We start from the raw sequence: 27555 nt of genomic DNA, 5'->3' as shown, positions 1-27555 counted from the left end.
ACTCCAGCACTCTGTGAAACGTCACTTATCCATGTTCTCCACAGATGCTGCCTGACCCGCTGAGTTACTCCAGCACTCTGTGAAACGTCACCTATCCATGTTCTCCACAGGTGCTGCCTGGCCCGCTGAGTTACTCCAGCACTCTGTGATTTTACCAGCATCTGCAGTTCTTTCTTACACATCTTACACATAATTCAGATATCTTTCGGCGGCAGACAATATATCTTCTGGGGGTGTTAATATTTCTTAATACAAGCCTTCAATTCACAAAATGTCGCTGAAAAGTTAATTTAAATGTTTCAATTGTCAGAGTTATACTATTCTGCTTGTGACGGATCACTGCTCCTTATTCTGCCAACAGACGAGTGTATCACCTTCTACCTTTCGTCACTTTCAGCACCTTGGCCAGATCATCCTTGAGGTTGTGTTGCAGGGAAGACAAAGCGCATCTTCCAAATTTAACCTTGGACTGATGAAGACATGCTCACCCATTACAAGGCAATAACAGAAACCATTGTAATTTTACACAGAATAATTAGAAACATCTGAACTTTGCACAATGTTCTGAACTAAACCCCAGCATCAGTCTGAAGAGGGAGCAGATGAAGGAATTCAGATCTCTGGCACTAGAATGGATAACTAGCAGAATAACTGATTCATGTTCATGTGATCGGAGCACAATTAGGCCATTCGGCCCATCAAGGGATATGGGGAGAAAGCAGGAACGGGGTACTGATTTTGGATGATCAGGCATTATCATATTGAATGGCGGTGCTGGCTCGAAGGGGCCGAAGGGCCTACTCAGAACAAGGGGTCACAGTTTAAGGATCCAGAACAAGGGGTCACAGTTTAAGGATAAGGGGGAAATCTTTTAGGACCGAGATGAGAAAAAACGTTTTTCACACAGAGAGTGGTGAATTTCTGGAATTCTCTGCCACAGAAGGTAGTTGAGGCCAGTTCATTGGCTATATTTAAGAGGGAGTTAGATGTGGCCCTTGTGGCTAAAGGGATCAGGGGGTATGGAGAGAAGGCAGGTACAGGATACTGAGTTGGATGATCAGCCATGATCATATTGAATGGCGGTGCAGGCTCGAAGGGCCGAATGGCCTACTCCTGCACCTATTTTCTCTGTTCTATGTTTCAAGTCTACTCCACCATTCAATCATGGCTGATCTATCTCTCACTACTAACCCCATTCTCCTGCCTTCTCCCCTATCCCCTGACACCCGCACTAATCTGGTTAAGGATTGCCCTCCTCATTCGAGTGAGACCTGCCGTTCACATTTCGTCTCCAGGTTTATCGGCAACAGACAAGTAGTTGTACAGCTCGTCCACCAGCTCCGGGCCAGACAGCACAACAAGCTCCACGTGACTGAACAGTACCTCTTTAGGCAGCAGGGAGATGAAGTCTCGCTGGAACTGTGGCTCGATGACCTGCATCATGTACTTGATCTGCGACGTCTCACATCGGTCAATGAGTTCATCCAGAGCCAGCAGCTTCTCGGGGCCACTCCACCTCTGTGAACAAAAACACACCATCATGTTCCCACTCATACAGCAGCAGCAGCAATCCCAAACACAACACTTACACTTCAATTAAAAACACCAGCATGCTCTCATACATACACTGATCTCGTATTACAACTGCATTTAAATGGAGTATAAGTCTGAAAGTAAGCATGCTGGTACAGCGGGCAGTGAAGGAAGCTAATGGCATGTTGGCCTTCATAGCACGAGGATTCTTAGAATAAAGGGGAGGTCATTTAAGACTGAGGTGAGAAAAAACATTTTCACCCAGAGTTGCGAATTTATGGAATTCCCTGCCACAGAGGGCAGTGGAGGCCAAGTCGCTGGATGGATTTAAGAGAGAGTTAGATAGAGCTCTAGGGGCTAGTGGAGTCAAGGGATATGGGGAGAAGGCAGGCACGGGTTATTGATAGAGGACGATCAGCCATGATCACAATGAATGGCGGTGCTGGCTCGAAGGGCCGATTGGCCTCCTCCTGCACCTATTTTCTATGTTTCTATGATTTGGGTTCAGGAGCAACGAGGTCCTTCTGCAGTTGTACAGGGCCCTGGTGAGATTGCACATGGAGTATTGTGTGCAGTTTTGGTCTCCTAATTTGAGAAAGGACATTCTTGCTATTGAGGGAGTGCAGCGTAGGTTCACCAAGATAATTCCCGGGATGGCGGGACTGTCATATGATGAAAGAATGGATCGACTGGGCTTGTATTCGTTGGAATTTAGAAGGATGAGAGGATATCTTATAGAAACATATAAAATTCTTAAGGGATTGGACAGGCTAGATGCAGGAAAAATGTTCCCAATGTTGGGGGAGTCCAGAACCAGGGGTCACAGTTTAAGAATAAGGGGTCGGCCATTTAGGACTGAGATGAGGAACATGTTTATCACCCAGATAGTTGTGAATCTGTGAAATTCTCTGCCACAGAAGGCAGTGGAGGCCAATTCACTGGATGTTTTCAAGAGTTAGATTTAGCTCTTAGGGCTAACGGAATCAAGGGAGACGGATAAAAAGTTGGAACGGGATACTGATTCCGGATGATCAGCAAGGATCATATTGAATGGCGGTGCTGGTTCGAAGGACCGAATGGCCTACTCCTGCACCTATTTCCTATGTTACTAGAAGGGATAGGATATCAGGACTGATTCTCTTGTGCAATGTGCAGGATGGAACTGAGGATGCTGGTTTAAACCGAAGATAGACACAAAAAGCTGGAGTAACTCAGTGGGACAGGCAGCATTTCTGGAGAGAAGGAATGGGTGACGTTTCGGGGCAAGAAGGGTCTGGAAACGTCACCCATTTCTTCTCGCCAGTGATGTTGCCTGTCCAGCTGTTTGAGTCTATACTTTGTGCAATGTTCTATGGGTGCACGGGTTTGAGTGATTTCTTCAAAGATGCTGTACCATGCACAGCAGACAAGAGCAATTCTTTCACAGCCATCAGGAGAGTTACTCATTGCAAAGAGGGACCGTTTATAACAAAGCTCTGGAACAGCAGACCCCGATCATAGCCAGCTTCCCCGACCTAACCCAACTAGCACCCCAACAGTCATGTCCACTCCTTCTCCCCCAATCCCAAACTGCATGCAGATGGATACAAAGTGCTGGAGTAACTCAGTGGCTCAGGCAGCATCTCTGGAAACTAATATTTTCCCCCTTTGTCTATCTTTGGTATAAACCAGCATCTGGAATTCTGTGTTTCTAAATGTACCATAAGACATAGCAGCAGAAATAGGCCATTCAGCCCATCGAGTCTACTTTGCACCAAACAGCACAGTCTGCCTGTAGGCTGCACTCACGGTCAGCCTGGACTCACCTGGAACATGCCAAGCCATTCCTGTAGATCTGTGGGAGGCGTGACTGATGTTATACGTCGGCGGTGCTGACCTGGGATGTTGCCATTCCTGATGTCTCCAAACGTGGTGGTTGTATTTATGCAGGGCGACAGGGAACTGCGGGAAGAGGTAAAAAGACACAATCAAACACTGAAAGTGCTGCGACTATCCTGGGCTGCATCTACGGAGAGAGAAATGGAGTCATCTCAGAGCACAGGCACTCGAGACGCAGTTTAACTGGTTGCCAAACGGCTTGCCGAGCTCCCAACTTTGTAAAGAGTGTTAAAGCAGCGGTCAGTTCCCCACTGACACCTTCTCTCTCTCTCTCTGTCCTCAGCTACTCCGTGGCTCCAGGAGTATCACATCATGCAACCATGTTCAACTCTCAGGACTCACAGTTTGAAAGTTTGACAATTTCCCCCCTTGGACACATTGGTTATTTTCCTTGTACCCGTTGTCTGTTTAATCACTCCCATATTGCACACCACTCACTCACACACTCACTCACTCCCATATTGCACACCACTCACTCACACACTCACTCACTCCCATATTGCACACCACTCCCTCACACACTCACTCACCCACTCCCATATTGCACACCACTCACTCACTCACTCACTCCCATATTGCACACCACTCACTCACACACTCACTCACTCCCATATTGCACACCACTCACTCACACACTCCCATATTGCACACCATTCACTCACTCCCATATTACACACCGCTCACTCACACACTCGCTTCATGTTCTATCTAATCCTCCACTCAAACGCCTTAACAGTTTACTCATGGAGCTGTACAGCACATAAACAGGCCCTTCGGCCCACCTTGTCCATTCAACCAAGCTGGCATTCTGGGCTAGTCCCACTTGGTCCATATCCCTCTAAACCTTTCTATCCACATCTGTCCAAATGTCTTTTAAGAGTTGTAATGTGCCTGCTTCCATAGCTTCCTCCGGCAGCTCGTTCCAGATATGGACTACCCTGTGAGTGAAACCGTTGTCTCCAAGGTCCGGCTTCAATCTCTCCCCTTAAGCCTGTGCCCTCTAGTTTTAGAATCGTCTACCATCGTTCACTCTATCCATGCCCCTCATGATCTTGCAACACCTCAATAATCACCCCTCAGCCTCCTACACTCTAAAGATTCGCTGCCTATCCAAACTCCCCCTGTAATACAAGACTACAAGTCCAGCTAACATTGTGGTGGATCTCTGCTGCACCTTTTCCAACTTGTTCCAACTTCTGCTAAGATAATCAATCTGAACCATTAGCTATTTGATGCTCTTACAAACATTCCCAGCATTTCCTAACTTAGTTTCAGATTTCCAGCAGCTACGAAATATTCTCCAGGGTCAGGCCTGATGGGTTCAGTGGGAATACAGAGGCAACTGGGCCACGCTTGTTGTTTGACCACAGAGTGATACAGTGTGGAAACAGGCCCTTCGGCCCAACCTGCCTACACCGGCCAACATGTCCCAGTTACACTAGTCTCACCTGCCTGCGGTTGGCCCATATCCCTGCAAACTTGGCCAACCCACGATGCATGGATCAGCAGGGTTTTTCAGAATCTAAACTATGACTAATGGAGGAAGAAGGAGTTCTCCTGCAGTGTGGATCTAACACATGTGCATTCAGAAAGTATTCACACCCCTTCACTTTTTACACATTTTGTTACGTTACAGCCTTATTTTAAAATGGATTAAATTCATTTTTTTTAATCATAAATCTACACACAATATCCCAGAATGAAGAAGCGAAAACAGATGTTTAGAAATTTTTGCAAAGTAATTAAAGAGAAATAACTGACCTATCACATTTACATAAGTATTCAGACCCTTTGATATGACACTCAAAATTGAGCTTAGGTTCACCCTGTTTCCATTGATTATCCTTGAGATGTTTCTACAACTTGATTGGAGTCCACCAGTGGTAAATTAAATTGATTGGACATGATTTGGAAAGGCACACACCTGTCTATATAAGGTCCCACCGTTGACAGTGCATGTCAGAGCAAAAACCAAGCCATGAAGATGAAGGAATTGTCTGTAGACCTCCGAGACCGGATTGTGTCAAGACACAGATCTGGGGAAGGGTAAAAAACAATTTCTGCAGCATTGCAGGTCCCAAAGAGCACAGTGGTCTCCGTCATTCTTAAATGGAAGAACTTTGGAACCACCAGGACTCTTCATAGAGCTGGCCGCCCGGCCAAACTGAGCAATCGGGGGAGAAGGGCCTTGGTCAGGGAGGTGACCAAGTACCCGATGGTCACTCAGACTGTGCTCAGAGTTCCTCTGTGGAGATGGGAGAACCTTCCAGAAGGACAACTATATCAGGCCTTTATGGCCAGACGGAAGCCACTGCTCAGTAAAAGGCACATGACTGGCCGCTTGGAGTTTGCCAAAAGGCATAAGAAACAAGATTCTCTGGTCTGATGAAGCCAAGATTGAACTCTTTGGCCTGAATGACAAGCGTCACATCTGGAGTAAACCAGGTACCTGGCCAATACCATACCTACTGTGAAGCATGGTGGTGACAGCATCATGCTGTGGGGATGTTTTTCAGCAGCAGGAACTGGAAGACTAGTCAGGGTCGAGGAAAGGATGAACGGAGCAAAGTACAGAGAGATCCTTGATGAAAAGTTGCTCTCGAGGACCTCAGACTGGGGCGGAGGCTCACCTTCCAACAGGACAACAACCCTAAGCGCACAGCCAAGACAACACAGGATTGGCTTTGTGACAAGTCTATGAATGTCCTTGAGTGACCCAGCCAGAGCCCGGACTTGAACCCGATCGAACATCTCTGGAGGGACCTGAAAATAGCTGTGCATCGACGCTCCCCATCCAACCTGACAGAGCTTGAGAGGATCTGCAGAGAAGAATGGGAGAAATTACCCAAATACCGGTGTGCCAAGCTTGTAGCGTCATACCCAAGAAGACTTGAGGCTGTAATCGCTGCCAAAGGTGCCTCAACAAAGTACTGAGTAAAGGGTCTGAATACTTATGTAAATGTGATATTTCAGTTATTTCTTTTTAATTACTTTACAAAAATGTCTAACCACCAGTTTTTGCTTTTTGTTGTGGGGTATTGTGACGTAGATTGACGATAAAAAAAAATTTTTTAATCCATTTTAGGATAAGGGTGTAATGTAACAAAAAGTGAAGGGGTGTGAATACTTTGTGATTGCACTGGTAAAGCTGGTAAATGGATGTTAACTTTGCAGCACGCCCCATATTTGACCTGTTGAAGTGGCTGGGGCAAAGCCAATTCACTTTAACACATTCATCAAGGTGTCTGATGAAACTGGAACTAAAATGAGAAAAGAAAAACGGTTGCAAAAATGATCAATGTGTATTTTAACTAAAAATCTAAATTTTACCCTGGTTAATAAGACCTTTCAACATGTAACATATAGTAATGAGTTGGCTGAACAAGGCAGCAGATGGTGATTAATATGCAACTCACACACTCCAATTCGTTAATTTCATAGAAAATAGAAAAGACACCAGATGATGCGAGCCCCAATCATTTCTTCCATATTCCGTCACCCACGTAAAAGCTGGCACCAGCACCGCTGAGCCAGGGACATTACTGACTCTCATACACCATGGCCGTGTGTTCAACTGCATCACCTCCCCCTTCCCATTCAATGGACATTTGTGTAGGAAATTATCCATTTAGAAAATCGATCTCCTCTTCTCAGATGTGACGTAAGTGTTACTGCTGCACAGGCAATGGTCAGCTACAAGTATCTCACTGCAGTGGTCAAACCACCATTGACCTGGATGGCATGGCCAAGACCAGGAGATGGAGTGTTCAGGGACGGCACATAGCAATGTGTAAAAACAATACAAGCGTGATATCAGGAATTAGTGAGGTAACATATGATGAGCGTTTGTCGGCACTGGGCCTGTACCCACTGGAGTTTAGAATAATGAGGGGGGGACCTCATTGAAACATACAGAATAGTGAAAGGCCTGGATAGAGTGGATGTGGAGAGGATGTTTCCACTAGTGGGAGAGTCCAGGACCAGAGGTCACAGCCTCAGAATTAAAGGACGTTCTTTTAGGAAGGAGATGAGGAGCAATTTCTTTAGTCAGAGGGTGGTGAATCTGTGGAATTAATTGCCACAAGGCTGTGGGGGGCCAAGTCGATGGACATTTTTAAGGCAGAGATAGATAGATTCTTGATTAGCAAGGATGTCAGGGTTTGGAGGGAGAAGGCAGGAGAATGGGGTTGAGAGGGAGAGCAATGATTGAATGGTGGAGGAGACGGAAATGATGAATGGCCTAATTCTGCTCCTAGAATTTATGATGTGGAATACAGAGGCTGTAGAAGGGGTTCACCAGAATGTTGCCGGACTAGCGTATTAGCTAGTGAGACGTTAGACAACCTCTGGGAAGTCAAACCAGGGCAGGATCTTCACAATTAATGGGAGGGCTCTGGTGAACAGGGGGAATCCAAGGGCAGAAAAACTTTGTTTCCTGAAAGTGACCACAAGTATATCGGGTGGTGAAGACGACTTTTGGCACATTGGCCTTCATCAGTCAGGGTGTGGACTATTCAAGTTGAACATGAACATACAGTTGTAGAAGACATTGGCGAGGCAGCAGTTGGATATTGTGTTCAGTTTTGATCACTGTCCTATAGGAAAGATGCCATTAAGTCGAAAGGAGCGCAGAGAAGATTTATGAAGTAGTGAACCAGGACTTGAGAGGTTGAGCTGGAGTGAGAGGCTTGGACTGGCTATGTCTTTGTTGCTTGCAGGAGGGGGGGGAGGGCGATCTTGTCGCGTATAAAATCATAGAAAGGGTGAATACACAGGGTCTTCCCCAGGGTGGGGGAGATCAAGATCTCGAGGGCACATATTTTAAGGTGAGAGGGGCAAGTTGAACTTTAGGGGTGAATATTACACACAGATGGTGGTGGATATATGGAATGAGCTGTCTGTGGAAGTAGTTGAGGAAGGTACAATAAGATATTTAATGTTCATTTGGAAGGTGTGTGGTTTGGAAAGGTTCAGAGGGATATGGGACAGACTTGGGCAAATGGTGTTAGTTCAGATGGGGCATCTTGGTCAGCATGTGCGAGTTGGACTAAAGGCTCAGCTTCCATGTATATGACCTGAAGCTTGGATTGCTTTTTCTGCGGCTTGAGGCTCAGCGGGAATCCTGATAGAAATGTATATGGTTCTGAGGCAGACAGCATAGATGGACTCCTCCCAGGCCACTCCGACCCCTATGTCAGTCAACATTCCAAATATTAGTGGCCATGCCTTAAAGGCCAGAGAAAGTTTAAAGGAGACCAGTTTAAAAAAGAATATGAACAAAGAGTATTCATATAAAGAGTGCATCTAGCAAAGTTGGTGCTTGGAGCACGCTGCTGGGGGGTAGGGGGTGAAGAGGAAAGAGACTGGTGGGAGTAGACATGATAGTGATGTTTAAGAGGCATTTAGAGGGATATGGATCATGTGCAGACAAATGGTTAGATTCATTTAACATAGACATCGTGGGCAGAAGGGCCTGTCGCTATGCTGTTCTACTCTTGATATACATAGAAGTGTTTAACTTTGGCCCTTCTTGTAGTTGTAACCTAGTTTCATCTCTTCACTGATCATGCATGAGATGTGAAGAGTGCATGTGGTACTTTGAACAGGTGCACAAGCCGGCAGTTGTTCCTTTCCCAACACAGAAACATCAAGACAAGCCAACACATCACAGCAGACCAGGGAGGGGAGCACAACTGATGACTTCCTTTTCAAAACTCCAGCAAAATGAGCTGTTACTATCAGAACTTCAACGTAAAAACAAACTGCTTCACCTCCATCCCCTCCCACTCCAGACCACTCTGGTCTTTCTCAAGAGGCAACCATGTCTTCACTGAAGCAGCACTTGTGACAAGAGGAAGCTGGAAGCAGTACAGATACTGGCTGAGTCGAATAACACCTTCCCAGAGCCACGGTGCACTGGGCCATCGCTAGCTGTGACAGCAGGGTGCAGCAGCAGCTAGGTCGGCCAGGCATGTAGAAATCTAATTACCTGAGTCACATAATAAACCCACAGAGCAGTAGGCAACACAATTAATAACACACAGCTGACTAGGTTTTACCATATCATCTTTGCCATACTTAAGTTATTGAGTGTATGAAATGCTTGGAGATATTGACATGCATGAACAGACATTTAAATACAAGCCAGGCTATTAACAATGGGAATCCACATTTGTAGAATGTACAGTAGGCTATTAGTATTAAATGTTTAATTATTGGAGATTACATCTTGATATACTGTTCGGACATATTAGCGATTGATTTTAGCGGCGCTTTATACTCCAAAATGACATGTGGCTGGAATCCAATGTCATTTTTTCAATGAGGATTATGTAAACAATTTGTTCTTGATCTTTGATATTATGCAAAGCAGTAAACTCTTAACACCATAAGGAACGCCTATTGAGAAAGTTTGAGTGGTCATTGATGTATGATGCTCCAATCAACTCCACACCAGCATCAATATCTCCCTGCAGTCCACTGCTCCCCTGCCTCAAGGAACCCTCCATCATTCTAGTCCCCAAAGAAAATAAAGTCACCCGTCTCAATGACTATCGCCCAGGAGTTAGTTCCACCCCAACCTCATCTGTTGCATCCGCTGCTCTAGATGTCAGCTGATCCACATCGGTGAGACCAAGCGTAGGCTTGGCGATCGTTTCGCCCAACACCTCTGCTCGGTCCGCATTAACCAACCCGATCTCCCGGTGGCTCAGCACTTCAACTCCCCCTCCCATTCCGAATCCGACCTTTCTGTCCTGGGCCTCCTCCATGGCAGGAGTGAGCACCACCGGAAATTGGAGGAGCAGCACCTCATATTCCGCTTGGGCAGTCTGCACCCTAGCGGCTTGAACTTTGACCTCCAATTTCCGGTAGCCCTTGCTGTCTCCTCCCCTTCTCAGCTCTCCCTCAGCCCTCTGGCTCCTCCTCTTCCTTTCTTCTTCCAGCCCCCCCCCCCACCCTGCATCAGTCTGAAGAAGGGTTTCGGCACCAAACGTTGCCTATTTCCTTCGCTCCATAGATGCTGCCGCACCCGCTGAGTTTCTCCAGCATTTTTGTCTATCTTGACAATAGAAACATAGAAACATAGAAATTAGGTGCAGGAGTAGGCCATTCGGCCCTTCGAGCCTGCACCGCCATTCAATATGATCATGGCTGATCATCCAACTCAGTATCCCGTACCTGCCTTCTCTCCATACCCTCTGATCCCCTTAGCCACAAGGGCCACATCTAACTCCCTCTTAAATATAGCCAATGAACTGGCCTCGACTACCCTCTGTGGCAGGGAGTCACCTTTGTCAGGATGCTATTCACTGACTAGTGCTCAGCCTTCAATACCAAACAAACAAGCTCATCTCTAAAATCCCAGACCGTGCTGTGGGATCTCCTTCTGCAACTGGCCTCTGGACATCCTGACTGACAGTCCATCCACCCTGACCCTTGACACAGGTGCCCCTCAGGCCCCTGCTCTACACTCATGACTCAGTGGCCAAGTACAGCCACTGTAACTATTCAACAACATGCAGGCGAGAGATTTGGGAACTGATGTCACAAAGTCAGAACAACAAGCTAGCTCTTAATGTCAGCAAGACAAAATAATTGTTTCTTGACCTAAGGAAGCCAGGAGGTGAACATAACTCTATCCTCATCAACTGAGCTGCTGTAAATATGGTCGACAGCTTCAAGTTCCTAGGCACCACAGGCAATCCAATCTCTTCCTTTCAGCATCAGTGCATTTACTTTAAGATGCCCAAGAAGATTTGGAACATCCATAAGGATTCTCTCGAACTTCCACAGATGCACTACAGAGTATTCTGACGGGATGCATCTAAGGTCATAAGGAATTGGAGTAGAATTAGGCTATTCGGCCCATCAAGTCCCATTCAATCATGGCTGATCTATGTCTCCCTCCTAACCCCATTCTCCTGCCTTCTCCCCATAACCTCTGACACCCGCACTAATCAAGAATCTATATCTGCCTTAAATATATCCACTGACTTGGCCTCCATAGCCGTCTGTGGCCATGAATTCCACAGATTGACCACCCTCTGACTACAGACACATCTCAGCGACGATAGCGACTGCTCGGCTCTTGACCACCTGAACATGCAGAGTGGTGAACACAGAGTCTGAAGAAGGGTTTCGGCCCGAAACGTCGCCTATTTCCTTCGCTCCATAGATGCTGCTGCACCCGCTGAGTTTCCCCAGCAATTTTGTGTACCCCCGAGTGGTGAACACAGCCCAGTCTATCACAGACGGCAGGCACTTCCTTCCATCCAAGGATGCTTGCTGCCCTGGCTATTCCCTTTTCTCTCTCTTCTACCTTCTGGGACATGAAAGCTCAGACATCCCGACTTAGGAACAGCTTCATCACCACTGCTATCAGACTCCTGAACCAATCATCTCCTTCACACCCCATTCCCAAAGGTGCTGCCACACATTCTTGTTCTCAGTTCCAACTCAGTCGTGCTATTTTGTGCTTCAAATTTATTTTGCACCACTGGGGATTGCACTGTACATTCTTGTAGCATTCTGCGGTTTTGCACTGGCATTTATTATTGTATTCCTCATTGCCGTATGTATACTGCTTACTCTTGTAAACAAGCCCTTTCATTGCACCCTCCTGTATATGACTACAGACTCGTCTCATCTGATCAGTACCTGGTGTATTCTGAGCCTTTGCACAATTTCTTTCCTGGTGACAATGACCGCACGTCAAGGCCATTTTCGGATTTTCGCTTCATCTGTGAAGAGAAAAGACAATGTTGAGATTTAATCAACTCTGCTGTGTTCAGTTGTCAGACCAAAGGAGCAACAGGAAATGGGATAATAATAGGATTCTGGCGAGACACAGTGATCCTGGAACGGGCAGATAATCAAATAAACAGAGACAGGACTAAGAATCAATCCCTCCCATCAACCATAGACAAGATTCCCAATACCATCCATCCAGACTTCATTGTTTTAAACTGTAACCAACCAGTGATACTAATGTTATAAATATAAAGTAACAAAGGCCACAAGTAGCTCTTAAATGTACCACCGACATTAGGATTGCAGGTCCTATTTTTAAGAAGTGTGTATGAAGGAACTGCCGATGCTGGTTTATACCAAAGTTAAACACAAAGTGCTGGAGTAACTCAGCAGGTCAAGCAGTATCCCTAGAGAACATGGATGGGTAACGCTTTGGGTGTCACCAAAATTACTAGAGTTACAGACAGCGAGGAAGAAAGTATACAGCGGGATAGAGATCGATCGCCACATGAATGGGTGGTGAAATGGAGTTTCATCGCAAGCAAGTGTGCGGTGTTGCTCTTTGGGATATTGAATGCAAGGGGGAAAAATACATTACGTAGCAAGATTTAACAGCACTCTTCACAGAGGGATCTTGGTGTCCAAGTCCATTACTCCATGAAAGTGGCAACTCAAGCAGATGGAATGTCACAAGAAGTAGTTGGACAACTTGAATTGTTTTCCCTGGAACATCCTGATGGAAGTTTATAAAATGATGAGAGACGTAGACAGGGTGGACGGTCAGAATATTTTTCCCTATGGTAAATGTCAATAATTAGAGGGCTTAGCTTGAAGTGAGAGTGGCAAGGTTTAAAAGAAGGAGTGTGGTGGATGTCTGGAACATCCAATACGCCAGGAGTGGTGGTGGTGGAGGCAGATTATGATAGTTATGAACATGATCTCATCTGCCTGCACCACCACCACTGGCAAAGAGTTTCAGGTCCCCATCACGGGTATTATAGCTGTGCCCTTTAATCTTGGATATCTCCATCCTGGGGGAAAGGTTCTGACTGTCTACCCTATCCTAACATGTAATTATTGTATAGACGTCTATCAAGTCTCCCCTTAACTTCTGACCTTACAGAGAAAACAATCCAAGTCTACACAACCTCTCCCTGTAGCTGAAAGCCTCTAATCCAGGCAGCATCTGGTAAACCACCTCTGCATCCTTCCTGTAATGGGGTGACCACACCTGCACGCAGTACTCCAGATGTAACGGGGTGACCACACCTGCACGCAGTCCTCCAAATGCTGTGCTGGTTTATGTTCTGTTGAGTATCGAAGGGCCGAATGGCCTACTCCTGCACCTATTTTCTTTGTTTCTATGTTTCTATTTCAAGAAGTTCTGGAATAACCATCTAATTATGTCTGAAGAATTATGTCTCGACCCGAAACGTCGCCTATTCCTTCGCCCCATAGATGCTGCCTCACCCGCTGAGTTTCTCCAGCATTTTTGTCTACCGTTGATTTTTCCAGCATCTGCAGTTCCTTCTTAAACATTTAATTATGTTTAATGCTTTAAATTAAGGGAGAAGGATTCATCTTGCCACTTTAGATCAAATCACACCTTAAACTTGCCAACGTGGAATAGATATTTAATACAGCGAACATCAGGCCACCAGATCTATGGATGATATCATCCGTTGAGACACCTAGATTCAACTGAAAGTTAGCTAAGAATGGTACAAAGACTAAAATAGGCAGCTTAGGAGCAGAGGCAGCATCCACACTTAGATTTAAGTGGTCGGCTTGAGAGGTTTCAATACAATGAGCACTTAAGCTGTGAAAGCATTGTGCAGCACAAATAGTGACAGCGTAATCCCTCAAGAGTCATGTTGTACCTGAATAGACGACAAGGAGATAATGCTTGCTGCTTTATAGATGTAATTTCAGCAAAAAGCTAACTGACATACAAAATTTAAATGATCAAACGCTAAATGCATAATATTAAACCAGGCTTTGCAATTTGCGATACCTTCTACACCCAAGCCAGGATTTGAAACGCCTGCTTCAAGTTCAAGTTCAATCTGGCACAATACCAGTTAAGTATCGGTTGGTGAATCAAGGTTTCAAGGTTAGTTTATTGTCACATGTACCAATTAATGTACAAGTCACACAATCACCTGGTTGTTTTCCCACGCACCTTGTCTCTGGTCTTGTGGGGTACAACATATTGAAGCAGGATTTAAAGGAATGCCGTCCCCACAGCAACGTTCTAGCCCACGAGCTCTGCATGCAACAGTCTGCAAGTTGACACCATTCACACTGTAAACAGCATCAAAATATGTTTGTGACTCGTGCATTTCCTGCCAGACTTCCCCACATTGCAGCAATCAACCGGCTTTAAACAAATACCCATTGATTGAAGCATTTGGAAACTGAAGAGAGCCATGGGAGAAAATTGTATGTCCTTTCTTGGTTACACGGCACGGTGGCGCAGCGGTAGAGTTGCTGCCTTACAGTGCTTGCAGCCCCAGAGACCCGTGCTGTCTGTACGGAGTTCGTACGTTCTCCACACGGGGTTTCTCTGAGATCTTTGGTTTCCTCCCACACTCCAAAGACGTACAGGTGTGTAGGTTAATTGGCTTGGTATAAATGTAAAATTGTCTCTTGCGTGTAGGATAGTGTGCGGAGATCGCTGGTCAATGCGGTCTCGGTGGGCCAAAGGCCTGTTTCCACACTATCTCTAAACTTTGTTTTCTCGTTTATTCCATTGTTCACAGTGCACTATGTTCACATATTGTGTTGTGCTGCTGCAAGTGAGAATGTCATTGTTCTATCTGGGGCACGTGACAATAAAACACTCTGGACTCTCTTGACACTTGGTTTGAACATTTAGTGAAGAGCATGTTCTGACATTATTCACGAGTTGCCTCAAACATCTGGAAATCAAATGAAGTTCATAACAGATGGGGCAATGGGAGGTGAGTGAGCCAATGAACCACACGCATCATCAGCAGGATTGTAGCCGATCCTATCTTGGACTCTGCTACAAAATCCCGACTAACCCGAAACACAAACCCGTCGCGATTAATGGGTCATTTTTCTGATTGGCCATCTGTAACTAGCGGAGGTCCACAGGAATCAGTCCTCTGGACCCAAGCAAATACTATCAGTAAAGATGACATGGATGAAAGGTCTAAGTGGGCTGCAGCTTCATGCTTATGATACAAAATAGACAGGTTAGCAAGAAGATGCAAAGAACTGTAAAAAGATAGATAGATTAGTGAGTGAGGAAAATTTGCGCAATAAATATGTGGGAAAATGTGAGGTTATCCATTTTGAAAGATAGAATGGAAATACCGTATTTCCTGGCAATGAAGACGCAATTTTTTACCCTAAAATAAGGCCCGAAAATGTACCTGCGTCTTGGAGGCGGAAGGTTAGATTGTTAGCCAAGAAAGATAGACTTGGCTGTCCCTCAGCACAGTGGCTGTAAAAAGACAGCACTGCTGGGGAGGGGAGAGTTTCTTCCACAGGGTGTGGGGAGTCTGGCCCGGGTCAGCACGGCTTGGTCGCCGGGGTAAAGTTGCAGGGAGGGCAGGAGCGTTGAGAAGGAGGGGGTCGGGGATCATGCCAGCAACTCACTCAGTAGCTCGGTTGGCTGCAAGCGGCCGCCGGGACCAGACAGAGGAACTGCAGCTAGTCCCGGGACTCGCAGGCGACCTGGGCGCTACAGCTAGTTCCCGGGGCTCGCAGGCGACCTGGGAACTGCAGCTAGTCCTGGGGCTCGCGAGGGATCTGGGAACAGCAGCCAGTCCCGAGGCACATAGGCGATCTGGAAACTGCAAATTGCCATCCGCTCAAACATAGATCCTGGCACCTATGCAAAAAGGGTTGCCGACTCCTGGACTAAACCAAACCCTTGATCCTGTCCCGCCAGACTTTTTTCAAAATTTAGCAACTCAAAATGGGGGTGCGTCTTCGACGCAGGAGCGTCTTCATTGCCAGGAAATATGGTAAGTTAAATCGAGCAAGACAACAAAATGTTGCATTACAAAGCAACTGCATGTGGGGTGAGGAGAAATCCCAGCACATGATTCACAAAGTGAGCATGCAGGTACAGCAAGTCAGAGTGGTACAACAGTTACACAATACAATACAATACGGTTTTATTCGTCACATTGCACATAAAGTGCAAGTGAAATGAATTTGCCAGCAGCGGTACAATGATAAAGAACACACAATACACAATAAAAATTTAACACAAACATCCACCACAGCATTCGTCACTGTGGTGGAAGGCACGACAATTGGCCAGTCCTCCTCCATTTCCCCCCGTGGTCAGGACCTCAGCCCTCCGCAGCCGTCCAGATGTACAGGCAGGTAAAAGTCCAGGTAAGTCCAGAGTCGGCTCTTCCCCACCGGAGACCGCGGCTTTAGGTTGGTGTAGGCCGCAGGCCGGCGGTCAAAGATTTAAAGATTAAAGATTACACAAGTCTATGTTGATCATTCTAGCTGTCCATGCTAATCCCACTTGCTTTAGTCCATATCTCTCTCTGTTTTACACATTCAAGAACTTGCCCAGATGCCTCTTAAATGTTGTTCCTGCTCCTGCCTTCACCACCTCCTCTGGTAGCTCATTCCAGAAAACATCTTTACCCTTCACACCCTCTTCCCTCTCACATTCCCTCTACGGGAAACTGATTCAGGCTCCCTACCCGATATGTCATCACCTCACAGCCTCCTTCACTCCAGGAGAAACAGGCCCAGCTTATCATTCAAGCATCCAATATGAGGGAACATCTTTCTGCTGCCTCCCCAGCTTCATCTCAGGCTTCTTGCAGTACGGCACAGAGACGTTCACTAGGTTGACCACTGGGATGAAGAGGTTGATGTGTGAAAAAAGTTTGAATCTTTACTCACTGGAGCACAGAAGAAGTAGAGGTTGTCTTATTGAAATATTCTGGCACAGAATGACAGGATAAATGCTGAGAGGATGCTTCTCATGCTACAGATACCAAGAAATCTTGTTACCTTCCAGAATAAGGGGGCAATACTTCAGATGGAGATGAGTGTTGTGAATGGATGTCTAGTAATTCCTTCAATACAGAGGTGTCTAAGGTCAGAACATCGAACTTTAAAGTGAGGAGTAAGTAGTTCAGAGGAAATTTGTTACAACCTGGAGTGTTTGAGGTGAGGAAGTGGCAGAGCAGGTACTCTCTCTTTCAACATACACATGGCTCAGCTCTTGAAATGCCAAAATCCCAGTAAATGGAATCGCATAGACAGGACGTGATGGCTGTCATAGACATGCCCACAAGGATGTGATGGCTGGCATAGACACATACCCACAAGGATGTGATGGCTGGCATAGACACATGCCCACAAGGACGTGATGGCTGGCATAGACACATGCCCACAAAGCTTGTGCTGAACAAGCATAAACCCCTCTCATCTGCATGTACATGACCCATATCATAAAGTCATAAATGACAGTTCCCACAGCCCACTGTCTCTGCCTCTTCCTTTCTTCTTCCAGCCCCCCCTCACCCCCACATCAGTCTGAAGATGGGTCTCGAGCCGAAACGTCACCTATTCCGTCGCTCCATAGATGCTGCTTCACCCGCTGAGTTTCTCCAGCATTTTTGTCTACCTTCGATTTTTCCAGCATCTGCAGCTTCTTTCTTAAGCAGAATTAGGCCATTCAGTCCATCAAATCTACTTCACCATTCAATCATGGCTGTTCTTTCACTCCCTCTATCCCCATTCTCCTGCCTTCTCCCCATAACTCCTGACACCTGTACTAATCAAGAATCTTGCTATTTCTGCCTTCAAAATATCAATTTATGGACTTCACAGCCTTCTGTGCCGTCAAACGCTCATCATATGTTACCCGCCTCATTCCTGGGATCATACTTGTAAACCTTCTCTGGACCCTCTCCAGAGCCAGTACTAAGGGTGTCGACCTGAAACGTCACCCATTCCATCTCTCCAGAGATGCTGCCTGTCCCGCTAAGTTACTCCAGTACTTTGTGTCCACCTTCCTTCCTCAGATACGGTGCCAAAGTTGCTCACACTACTGCAGATGCGGCCTGACCAGCGCCTTAGAGCCTCAGCATCACATGCCTGGTTTTGAATGCTTGCTCTCTTGAAATAAATGCTAGCATTGTGTTTGCTTTCCTTACTACCAATTTGATTTGGGAATCCTGCACCAGCACTCACAAGTCCCTCTGCACCTCTGATTTCTGGATTCTCTCCCCGTTTCGAAAATAGTCTACACCTTTATTCCTACTAACAAAATGAACGGCTGCACACTTTGCTACACTGCTCCATCTGTCACTTCTCTGCCCACTCTCCCGACCTGCTTTCTCTACACTGCCTGCCCCACCCACCACCTATTTTCGTATCATCTGCAAACTTGGCCACAGAGCCTTCCATATTTATTGATACTTATGAAGTTATAGCATCAGATTAGCAAAACCCCCCCCCCCCCCCCCACCCACCATGGATGGAAACTCTTCAACAGTTATGTTTAGGAAGGAATTGCAGATGCTGGTTTACACCGAAGAAAGACAAAATGCTGGAGTAACTCGGCCAGACAGGAAGCATCTCTGGGGACAGACACAAGCTGGCGTAACTCAGCGGGACAGGCAGCATCTCTGGAGAGAAGGAATGGAATAGAATACTTTACTGCTACATGTGACTAGGCACAGCGAGATTCTTTGCTTGCATCATACCCAATGTATTCAAATAGCAGCCACCTACGGCACTGACAAAGTTACAAAGCACGGAGTTCTCCCCCCCCCCCCCCCACAACGGTTCCCCCACTACGGGTCCCCATTGTGCATTGGTCTTCCCCTCCCCCCTCACGACAGTCCCCCACACCCAATGGGTGACATTTCGGGTCGAGATCCTTCTGCAGCTTGACACAAAATGCTGGAGTAACTCAGCAGGACAGGCAGCATCTCTGGAGAGAAGGAATGCGTGACGTTTCGGAATAGATGACATTTCGGGTCGACACTCTACTTCAGACTGAGAGTCAGGGGAGAGGGAACAGAGATATGTAAAGATACATAGAACAAATGAAAGATATGCAAAAAGACAAACCAAGGCCAGCAATGATGATCAAGGAAAGGTGTAGCCTACAAAGGTCCATGTTGTCTGTGGGGAAGGTGATCATGGCTCTGGTGAGACCACATCTGGAGTATTGTGTTTTGGTCTCCTAATTTGAGGAAGGACATCCCTGTGATTGAGGCAGTGCAGCGTAGGTTCACGAGATTGATCCCTGGGATGGCGGGACTGTCATATGAGGAAAGATTGAAAAGACTAGGCTTGTATTCACTGGAGGATGAGGGGGCATGTCCAGAACCAGGGGCCACAGTCTTAGAATAAAGGGGAGGCCATTTAAGACTGAGGTGAGAAAAAACTTTTTCACCCAGAGAGTTGTGAATTTGTGGAATTCCCTGCCACAGAGGGCAGTGGAGGCCAAGTCACTGGATGGATTTAAGAGAGTTAGATGGAGCTCTAGGGGCTAGTGGAGTCAAGGGATATGGGGAGAAGGCAGGCACGGGTTATTGATAAGTGACAATCAGCCATGATCACAATGAATGGCGGTTCTGGCCCGTTTCCTTCACCATCTTTACATTTTTTGCATATCTTTCATTCATTGTTCTTTATCTCTCTCTATCATCATCTATATCTCGTTTCTCTTTTCTCTAACTAGTCTGAAGAAGGGTCTCAACACAAACCGTCACCCATTCCTTCTCTCTAGAGATGCTGCCTGTCCTGTTGAGTTACTCGAGCTTTTTGTGTCTAACCGGTTGTAACCAGCATCTGCAGTTCCTTCCTACTCAATCTATTTGACGTTGTTTATCTCCTCACTGCTTCAGTACATGAATCTATTAGGCAGACATAAAATCCAGTTTGCTGCTACATTTCTTGAATGAAAAAACACCCTTGAAGTAGACAGTTTGAAAGTGGTACACAGAAATGCTGGAGAAACTCAGCGGGTGCAGCAGCATCTATGGAGCGAAGGAAATAGGTGACGTTTCGGGCCGAAACCCTTCTTCAGACTTGAGTTTCTCCAGCATTTTTGTGTACCTTCGATCTTCCAGCATCTGCAGTTCCTTCTTGAACAGTTTGAAAGTGGTGGCGTGGCTGACTATTTTAAATCCTTGAAATAGTGTACAGAGGAATCAAGTTAGATGTCAAATTAACTGGAGTAACCTGAGGAGACTAAAGAAGGTCCACCTGTCTCCTCAGATTCTGGTGAACTTCTACCGCTGCACCATCGAGAGCATCCTTACCAACTGTATCACAGTATGGTATGGCAACTGCTCTGTCTCCGACCGGAAAGCACTGCAGAGGGTGGTGAAAACTGCCCAACGCATCACCGGTTCCTCACTCCCCTCCATTGAGTCTGTCCAAAGCAAGCGATGTCTGCGAAGGGCGCTCAGCATCGCCAAGGACTGCTCTCACCCCAACCACGGACTGTTTACCCTCCTACCATCCGGGAGGTGCTACAGGTCTCTCCGTTGCCGGACCAGCAGGTCCAGGAACAGTTTCTTCCCTGCGGCTGTTACATTACTCAACACTGTACCTCTGTGACTGCCAACCCCCGGACACTCCTTCCACCAGGAAATAAATAATTGCACTACTATGACTGTATGCACGTAAATATATTTATTTATTGCTCATATTCTATGTCGCTCTTCTAGGGAGATGCTAACTGCATTTCGTTGTCTCTGTACTGTACACTGCACAATGACAATAAAGTTTGAATCTGACTTGACGTCAGTGAGAAAGGTTGAGAGGGCAGCGTGGGGGCTATTTCATTCACGTTTAACTACTTACGAACAGCTGATATCCAAAGCAGCCAAAAACTAAAATAGAAACTATTTGAGTATGGCCGTGCCTCACTATGATCAACCCAAAAATTAACGTTTTAGATAAACTTTAAAAATAGCTGCTGCAGCAAATGTTTGGAAAGTTGAATTCGTTGAAAGCAGTTGTGTATTTCCCGACATGTGCACTTGTCCTGGAGAACTGACTAGGCTAAAATCTGGTTTATTATGCGTAGTTAATAAACACAGATGAATCGGCCGGACTGGAGGAAATGAACAATAGTGCTGCGATCATCACATTTCACTGATACACGGGGAAACTCCAGAGTCAGGGTCGGAGTCACGATTTGTACCAATTCACAAACCATTAGTCAGCTTGACCAGGCATGGTATTTGTCAAATTATTTATCATAAATATATTTACTTAACACAGCTCAAAGGAACTGCCAGAAGTGAAATATCCATGGAATTGGTGAGTTAAATCAAAGATAGACACAAAATGCTGGATTAACTCAGCCGGGACCGGTGGATAAAAGGAATGGGTGACGTTTTGGGTCGAGACCCTTCTTCAGACTGAGAGCGAGGGGAGAGGGAGACGGAGATAGAGAAGGGTAAGGTGCGACAACAAGAGATCAAAGGGGACGAAGATGAAGGGAAATGTGGAATAGATCATTGTTAGCTGGAGGAAGGCAACAACAAGGCAGATAAAGATAACATTTAATCAGGAGGACAGTCAGACTAGTTGGAGAACTAGGATGGGGAGGGGGCAATGGAAAGAGAGGGAAAGCAAGGGTTAACTTGGAGAAGTCAATATTCATACCGCTGGTATCAAAATATCCCGACTGTCTAGTTAATCGTCTCTGCAGTAATGTGTAGACCCCCAAGCCTTGTGAGCCCTTATTTCATTGCATATCCTTTGGTATAGAGCATTATCAAATGCTTTATGAAACCCCTGATTTACATCATCGCCTCATTCACATATTGGCAAAACCTATTAGATTAGTTAAATACGATTTCCTTTCATAAAACCAAATTGACTGCCTAATTATATTATGATTTTCCAAATGCTCTTAATAGATTCCAGCATATTCTCAACAACCAACTGGTTTTTCAGCTCTCTATCGTCTCTCCTGAGATCTCTTTTGAGCAGCGACTCTGGCTATCAAGCCCAGGGATTTTTATTTTTCAGTCCACAATCTCTCTTTCGTGACATTAATGACCGTTCTAACAGCTAAACCCTTGAATCCTTACTATATCTATTCCAATCACCCCGTCCTCTCGAGTGACATATCACAGACATTTATTTAACACAGTAAAATTTCATCCAGCATTACGTTAGTGGGACCCACATTTATTTACTTTGCCATTCTTTTCCTTTTTCACAGTTAGAATCTTCTACAGTCTCTTCTTTTATATTACTTGCTGTAACAAGATTTAGAGTTAGGCGAGAAGATGGTCACATTTGTCAAAAACCAACCCAGTCATCTCCTGTCACTTAGAAATGAAGACAAAGGAGGATGATTCTGGACAATCAATGGAGAAGCTGGAGAGAAGTGAGGTCAGTTGTAGACAAATACAGAACATAGAAACTTGGAAAAATAGGTGCAGGAGTAGGCCATTCGGCCCTTCAAGCCAGCACTGCCATTGAATATGATCATGGCTGATCATCCCCAATCAGTACCCCGTTCCTGCTTTTTCCCCAATATCCCTTGATTCCGTTAGCCCTAAGAACTAAATCTAACTCTCTCTTGAAAACATCCAGTGAATTGGCCTCCACTGCCTTCTGTGAATTCCACAGATTCACAACTCTCTGGGTGAAAAGGTTTTTCCTCCTCTCAGTCCTAAATGGCCGACCCCTTATTCTTAAACTGTGGCCCAATGTTGGAGAGATTGTCTCACCTCTCCATAAACTACTATACCAATCAGATTTCTCAACAGGGGATTCGCTTTTCCTGCCTCCCCTGGAATAATGGACTGGAGACGAGGTAACTCGGATGAGCAAAGGTAATGATGAATAAAACCCAGCAAGAAGCAACTATGTGCCTGAGATGCAGTTACAAGCAAGGTCTTCATCACACCTGTACTTCACCAAACTTGTACATATTGACATTAACTCCACTTGAGTTAGTCGTTGAATTAAGGAAACGAGGGGCTGAAGATAACTTGTCGTCATCAACAGAGCTGCTGTGGAGATGATCCATAGCTTCATGTTCCCAGGCATCTATGTCACCAGCAAACTAAACTGGTTCCTTCATGGTGTGTGAAGAAGTCTGAAGAAGGGTCTCGACCCGAAATATCACCCATTCCTTCTCTCCAGAGATGCTGCCTGCCCCGCTGAGTTACTCCAGCCTTTTGTGTCTACTGTGGTTCCTTCATAGTGATGTTATTGAGAGTGTACATCTATGTATTAACTTTCTTCGGCACCTGAGAAAGTGTTTGTGTCTCCATATATGCAGCCTAGCTTGATATGGGCAGTAATTTTGCCTTGGTTGTCATTATGAAGTGTGGGCGTCGCAGAGATTGCGATGTTGACCATGGAGGGGTTTAGGGGAAGAAGGGAAAGCTACAAACCAAGGAGCAGGAACATTTGAAATGGAGGTTTAAACGTGTAAAGTGAGTCCGTGCAGAGTAAAGGGGAAATAGATTTATAAATAAATACAACATAGTATCTTCATGTCCTAACGAACTTATTTCCACATACCTCGACTCCATCCTATCCCCCCTGGTCAAATCCCTCCCTACCTATGTTCAAGACACCTCACACGCTCTTAGTCTCCTTCATGACTTCCGTTTTACAGGCCCCCACTCCCTCATCTTCACCATGGATGTCCAGTCACTCTACACCTCCATCCCCCACCAGGAGGGTCTTAAAGCCCTCCGTTTCTTCCTCGACCGCAGAAGCAACCAATCCCCGTCTACCGATACTCTCCTCCGCCTAGTGGAGCTGGTCCTTACCCCCAACAACTTTTCCTTTGACTCCTCCCATTTCCTCCATATCCAAGGCGTAGCTATGGGCACACGCATGGGCCCCAGCTATGACTGCCTCTTTGTAGGGTACGTCGAACAATCCTTGTTCGAGGCGTACCGTGACCCTATCCCCGAACTCTACCTCCGCTACATTGACGACTGCTTTGGTGCTACCTCCTGCACCCATGCAGAACTCACTGACTTCATCCATTTCACCACTAACTTCCATCCGGCACTCAAATACACCTGGACCATTTCCGACATCTCCCTCCCATTTCTAGACCTCACTATCTGGCAGTGCAGCGTAGGTTCACGAGAGTGATCCCTGGGATGTCGGGACTGTCATATGAGGAAAGATTGAAAAGACTAGGCTTGTATTCACTGGAGTTTAGAAGGATGAGGGGGATCTTATAAAAACATATAAAATTATAAAAGGACTGGACAGGCTAGATGCAGGAAAAATGTTCCCAATGTTGGACGAGTCCAGAACCAGAGGGGCCACAGTCTTAGAATAAAGGGGAGGTCATTTAGGACTGAGGTGAGAAAAAACTTTTTCACCCAGAGAGTTGTGAAATTATGGAATTCCCTGCCACAGAGGGCAGTGGAGGCCATATCACTGGATGGATTTAAGAGAGAGTTAGATAGAGCTCTAGGGGCTGGTGGAATCAAGGGATATGGGGAGAAGGCAGGCACGGGTTATTGATTGGAGACAATCAGCCATGATCACAATGAATGGCGGTGCTGGCTCAAAGGGCCGAATGGGCCTCCTCCTGCACCTATTTTCTATGTTTCTATCTCCATCGCAGGTAACAGACTGCTGACCGACATCTACTACAAACCCACTGACCCCCATCTGGACTACACTTCTTCCCAACCTGCTTCCTGTAAGGACTATCCCCTACTCCCAATTCCTCCGTCTACGCCGCATCTACACCCAGGATGAGGTGGTCCAGACTAGGGCATCGATGATATCCTCATTCTTTATGGAACGGGGGTTCCTCTTCGACTATAGATGAGGCTCTCACCAGGATCTCTTCTGTACCCCATAGCTCTCGCTCCCCATCCCCCCACTCGTAACAAGGGCAGAGTCCCCCTTGTCCTCACCTTCCACCCCATCAGCCGTCACATACAACAAATAATCTTCTGACATTTTCATCACCTCCAATGAGATCCCATTACTGGCCACATCTTCCCATCTCCTCCCCTTTCTGCTTTCCGCAGAGACCGCTCCCTCTGTAACTACATGGTCAATTCTTCCCTTCCCACCCAAACAACCCCCTCCCCTGGTACTTTCCCTTGCAACCGCAGGAAATGCTACACTTGTCGCTTTACCTCCCCCCTTGACTCCATCCAAGGACCCAGGCAGTCTTTCCAGGTGAGGCAGATGTTCACCTGCACCTCCTCCATCCTCATCTATTGCATCCACTGCTCTAGGTGTCAGCTGCTCTACATCGGTGAGGCCAACCGCAGGCTTACGATCGCTTCGCCCAACACCTCCGCTCGGTCCGCAATAACCAACCTGATCTCCCGGTGGCTCAGCACTTCAACTCCCCCTCCCATTCCGAATCCGGCCTTTCTGTCCTGGGCCTCCTACATGGCCAGAGTGAGGCCCAGCGCAAATTGGAGGAGCAGCACCTCATATTCCGCTTGGGTAGTTTACACCCGAGCGGTATGAACATTGACTTCTCCAATTTCAGATAGTCCCTGCTTTCTCCCTCCTTCCCCTCTTCCCAGCTCTCCCATAAGCCTACTGCCTCCGCTTCTTCCTTTCTTCTTCCCCCCCCACATCAGTATGAAGGGTCTCGACACGAAATGTCGCCTATTCCTTCTCTCCATAGATGCTGTCTTACCCGCTGAGTTACTCCAGCATTTTTGTCTACCTAGTATGTTGGCATGATACTTCTGTAAGCAACGTAGCCAAGGATTTTAATTTACCAGGGATAGAACCAGATGCCGAACTTATTGGAGAAGTTACCAGAGAATGGAGACAAATACTTGTGTAACATTCATCCCATGATGTACATCCATTCTAATAGTAATGAATCCTGCACCTGCACACAATACAATATTGGATACAAAATTAAACTATGAATCAGAAACCCTGCTCTAATGCAAAGCGCTGAGAAAAAAATAATAACATAAAGAGACACCTCAAGGTGATTAATAAGCATCAATGCTACTTGTGGAAGATCTTATCCATTCACCAGATAGATCAGCCTAAGGCAGCGCAGAAGCACCAGAGCAATGATCAAACGACATCCATTTCAAAGGGAACTGTACACACCCCAGGTATGCCTTCATTTCTCTGCCCTCACTCCCTCCTCCACCAACACAGCTCAAAGCAATATTAAGAGGGGGGCAAAGATAGTCTTCACATCAAAAGCGATGCAATGCACAATTCATGAGAGATGATCACATTATCTAGGCCAATGCAACATTCTCAATATTTTACAACTACAGGAATCAACCTGTGCAAATTGAAGAGTAGAAGTGTGATGGACTAAACCAACAGCCCAGACCAACTTCACAAAGCATCTCCAAATCCGAGTCTATATTATTCTCATACTCAAGCATGGTAAATTCATGCAAGATGGACTATATCAACAACCCAGACCAATTTCACAAAGCATGTATAAATCAAGTCAAGTTGACATTACTCTCATACTCAAGCATGGTAAGTTCATTCAGCAGTATATTCAGTCATGTTTTAATCCACAAATACATCATCCCCTGAGAAATGATTAGTGTGGCTCTAATGACTAGTATGTCACTAGTTGCTGACTACGGAGCTGATCGTGGACTTTAGGAGGGCACATCATCCGAGGACATACACACCATTGAAGATAAATGGGGATACTGTGGATAGGGTGAGCTGCTTCAAATACCTGGGAGTCCACATCTCAGAGGATCTGACATGGACATCACACGCTGCAGCACTGGTGAGTAATGCCCGTCCCACTTAGGAAACCTGAACGGAAACCTCTGGAGACTTTGCGCCCCACCCAAGGTTTCCGTGCGGTTCCCGGAGGTTCCTGGAGGTTTTTGTCAGTCTCCCTACCTGCTTCCACTACCTGCAACCTCCGGCAACCGCCTGCAACCTCCGGTAACCGCACGGAAACCTTGGGTGGGGCGCAAAGTCTCCAGAGGTTTCCTAAGTGGGATAGGGGCATAAGGCAAGGCAGCGCCTTTACCACCTCAGGCAATTGAGGAAATTCAGAGTGTCTCTGAGGATCCTTCAGTGCTTCTACTCAGCGGCTGTGGAAAGCATCTTGTCCGGAAACATCACGATTTGGTTTGGGAACTGCTCTGCCCAGGACAAGAAGGCTCTGCAGTGAGTATTGCGTTCGGCCGAACGCACTATGGGAACTACACTCGCCCCCCCTGCAGGAACTATACACCAGAAGGTGCAGATCCAGAGCCAGCAAGATCATGGGAGACCCCTTCCACCCCAGCAACGGACTGTTCCAGCTGCTACAGTCAGGCAAACGCCTCTGTTGCCATGCTGTGAGAACGGAGAGGATGAGAAGGAGTTTCTTCCTAGAGGCCATTAGGACTGTAAACTCCTATCTCACCAGGGACTACCTTTACTGAACCAATTTAC

At 46.3% G+C, this 27555-nt stretch overlaps 1 protein-coding gene across 2 annotated transcripts in view; it reads right to left on the bottom strand.

The window, feature by feature from the left end:
- Positions 1-27555, bottom strand: part of LOC116974068 (F-box/WD repeat-containing protein 7-like) — a 107275-nt gene that overhangs the window by 16256 nt on the left and 63464 nt on the right. For both annotated transcript variants that reach the window (XM_033022189.1, XM_033022190.1), the window contains 3 exons: positions 12070-12152; positions 3339-3474; positions 1384-1518 (listed from right to left, as the gene is read on the bottom strand). In XM_033022189.1, the coding sequence (XP_032878080.1) occupies positions 1384-1518; positions 3339-3474; positions 12070-12152 (354 nt within the window). The remainder of the gene's footprint in view (positions 1-1383; positions 1519-3338; positions 3475-12069; positions 12153-27555) is intronic.

The sequence above is a fragment of the Amblyraja radiata genome, chromosome 6, assembly GCF_010909765.2.
Source record: "Amblyraja radiata isolate CabotCenter1 chromosome 6, sAmbRad1.1.pri, whole genome shotgun sequence".
Classification (NCBI taxonomy): domain Eukaryota; kingdom Metazoa; phylum Chordata; class Chondrichthyes; order Rajiformes; family Rajidae; genus Amblyraja; species Amblyraja radiata.
The sequence above is the reverse complement of the archived record's forward strand: the minus strand, read 5'-3'. Positions and strand labels throughout refer to the sequence as shown.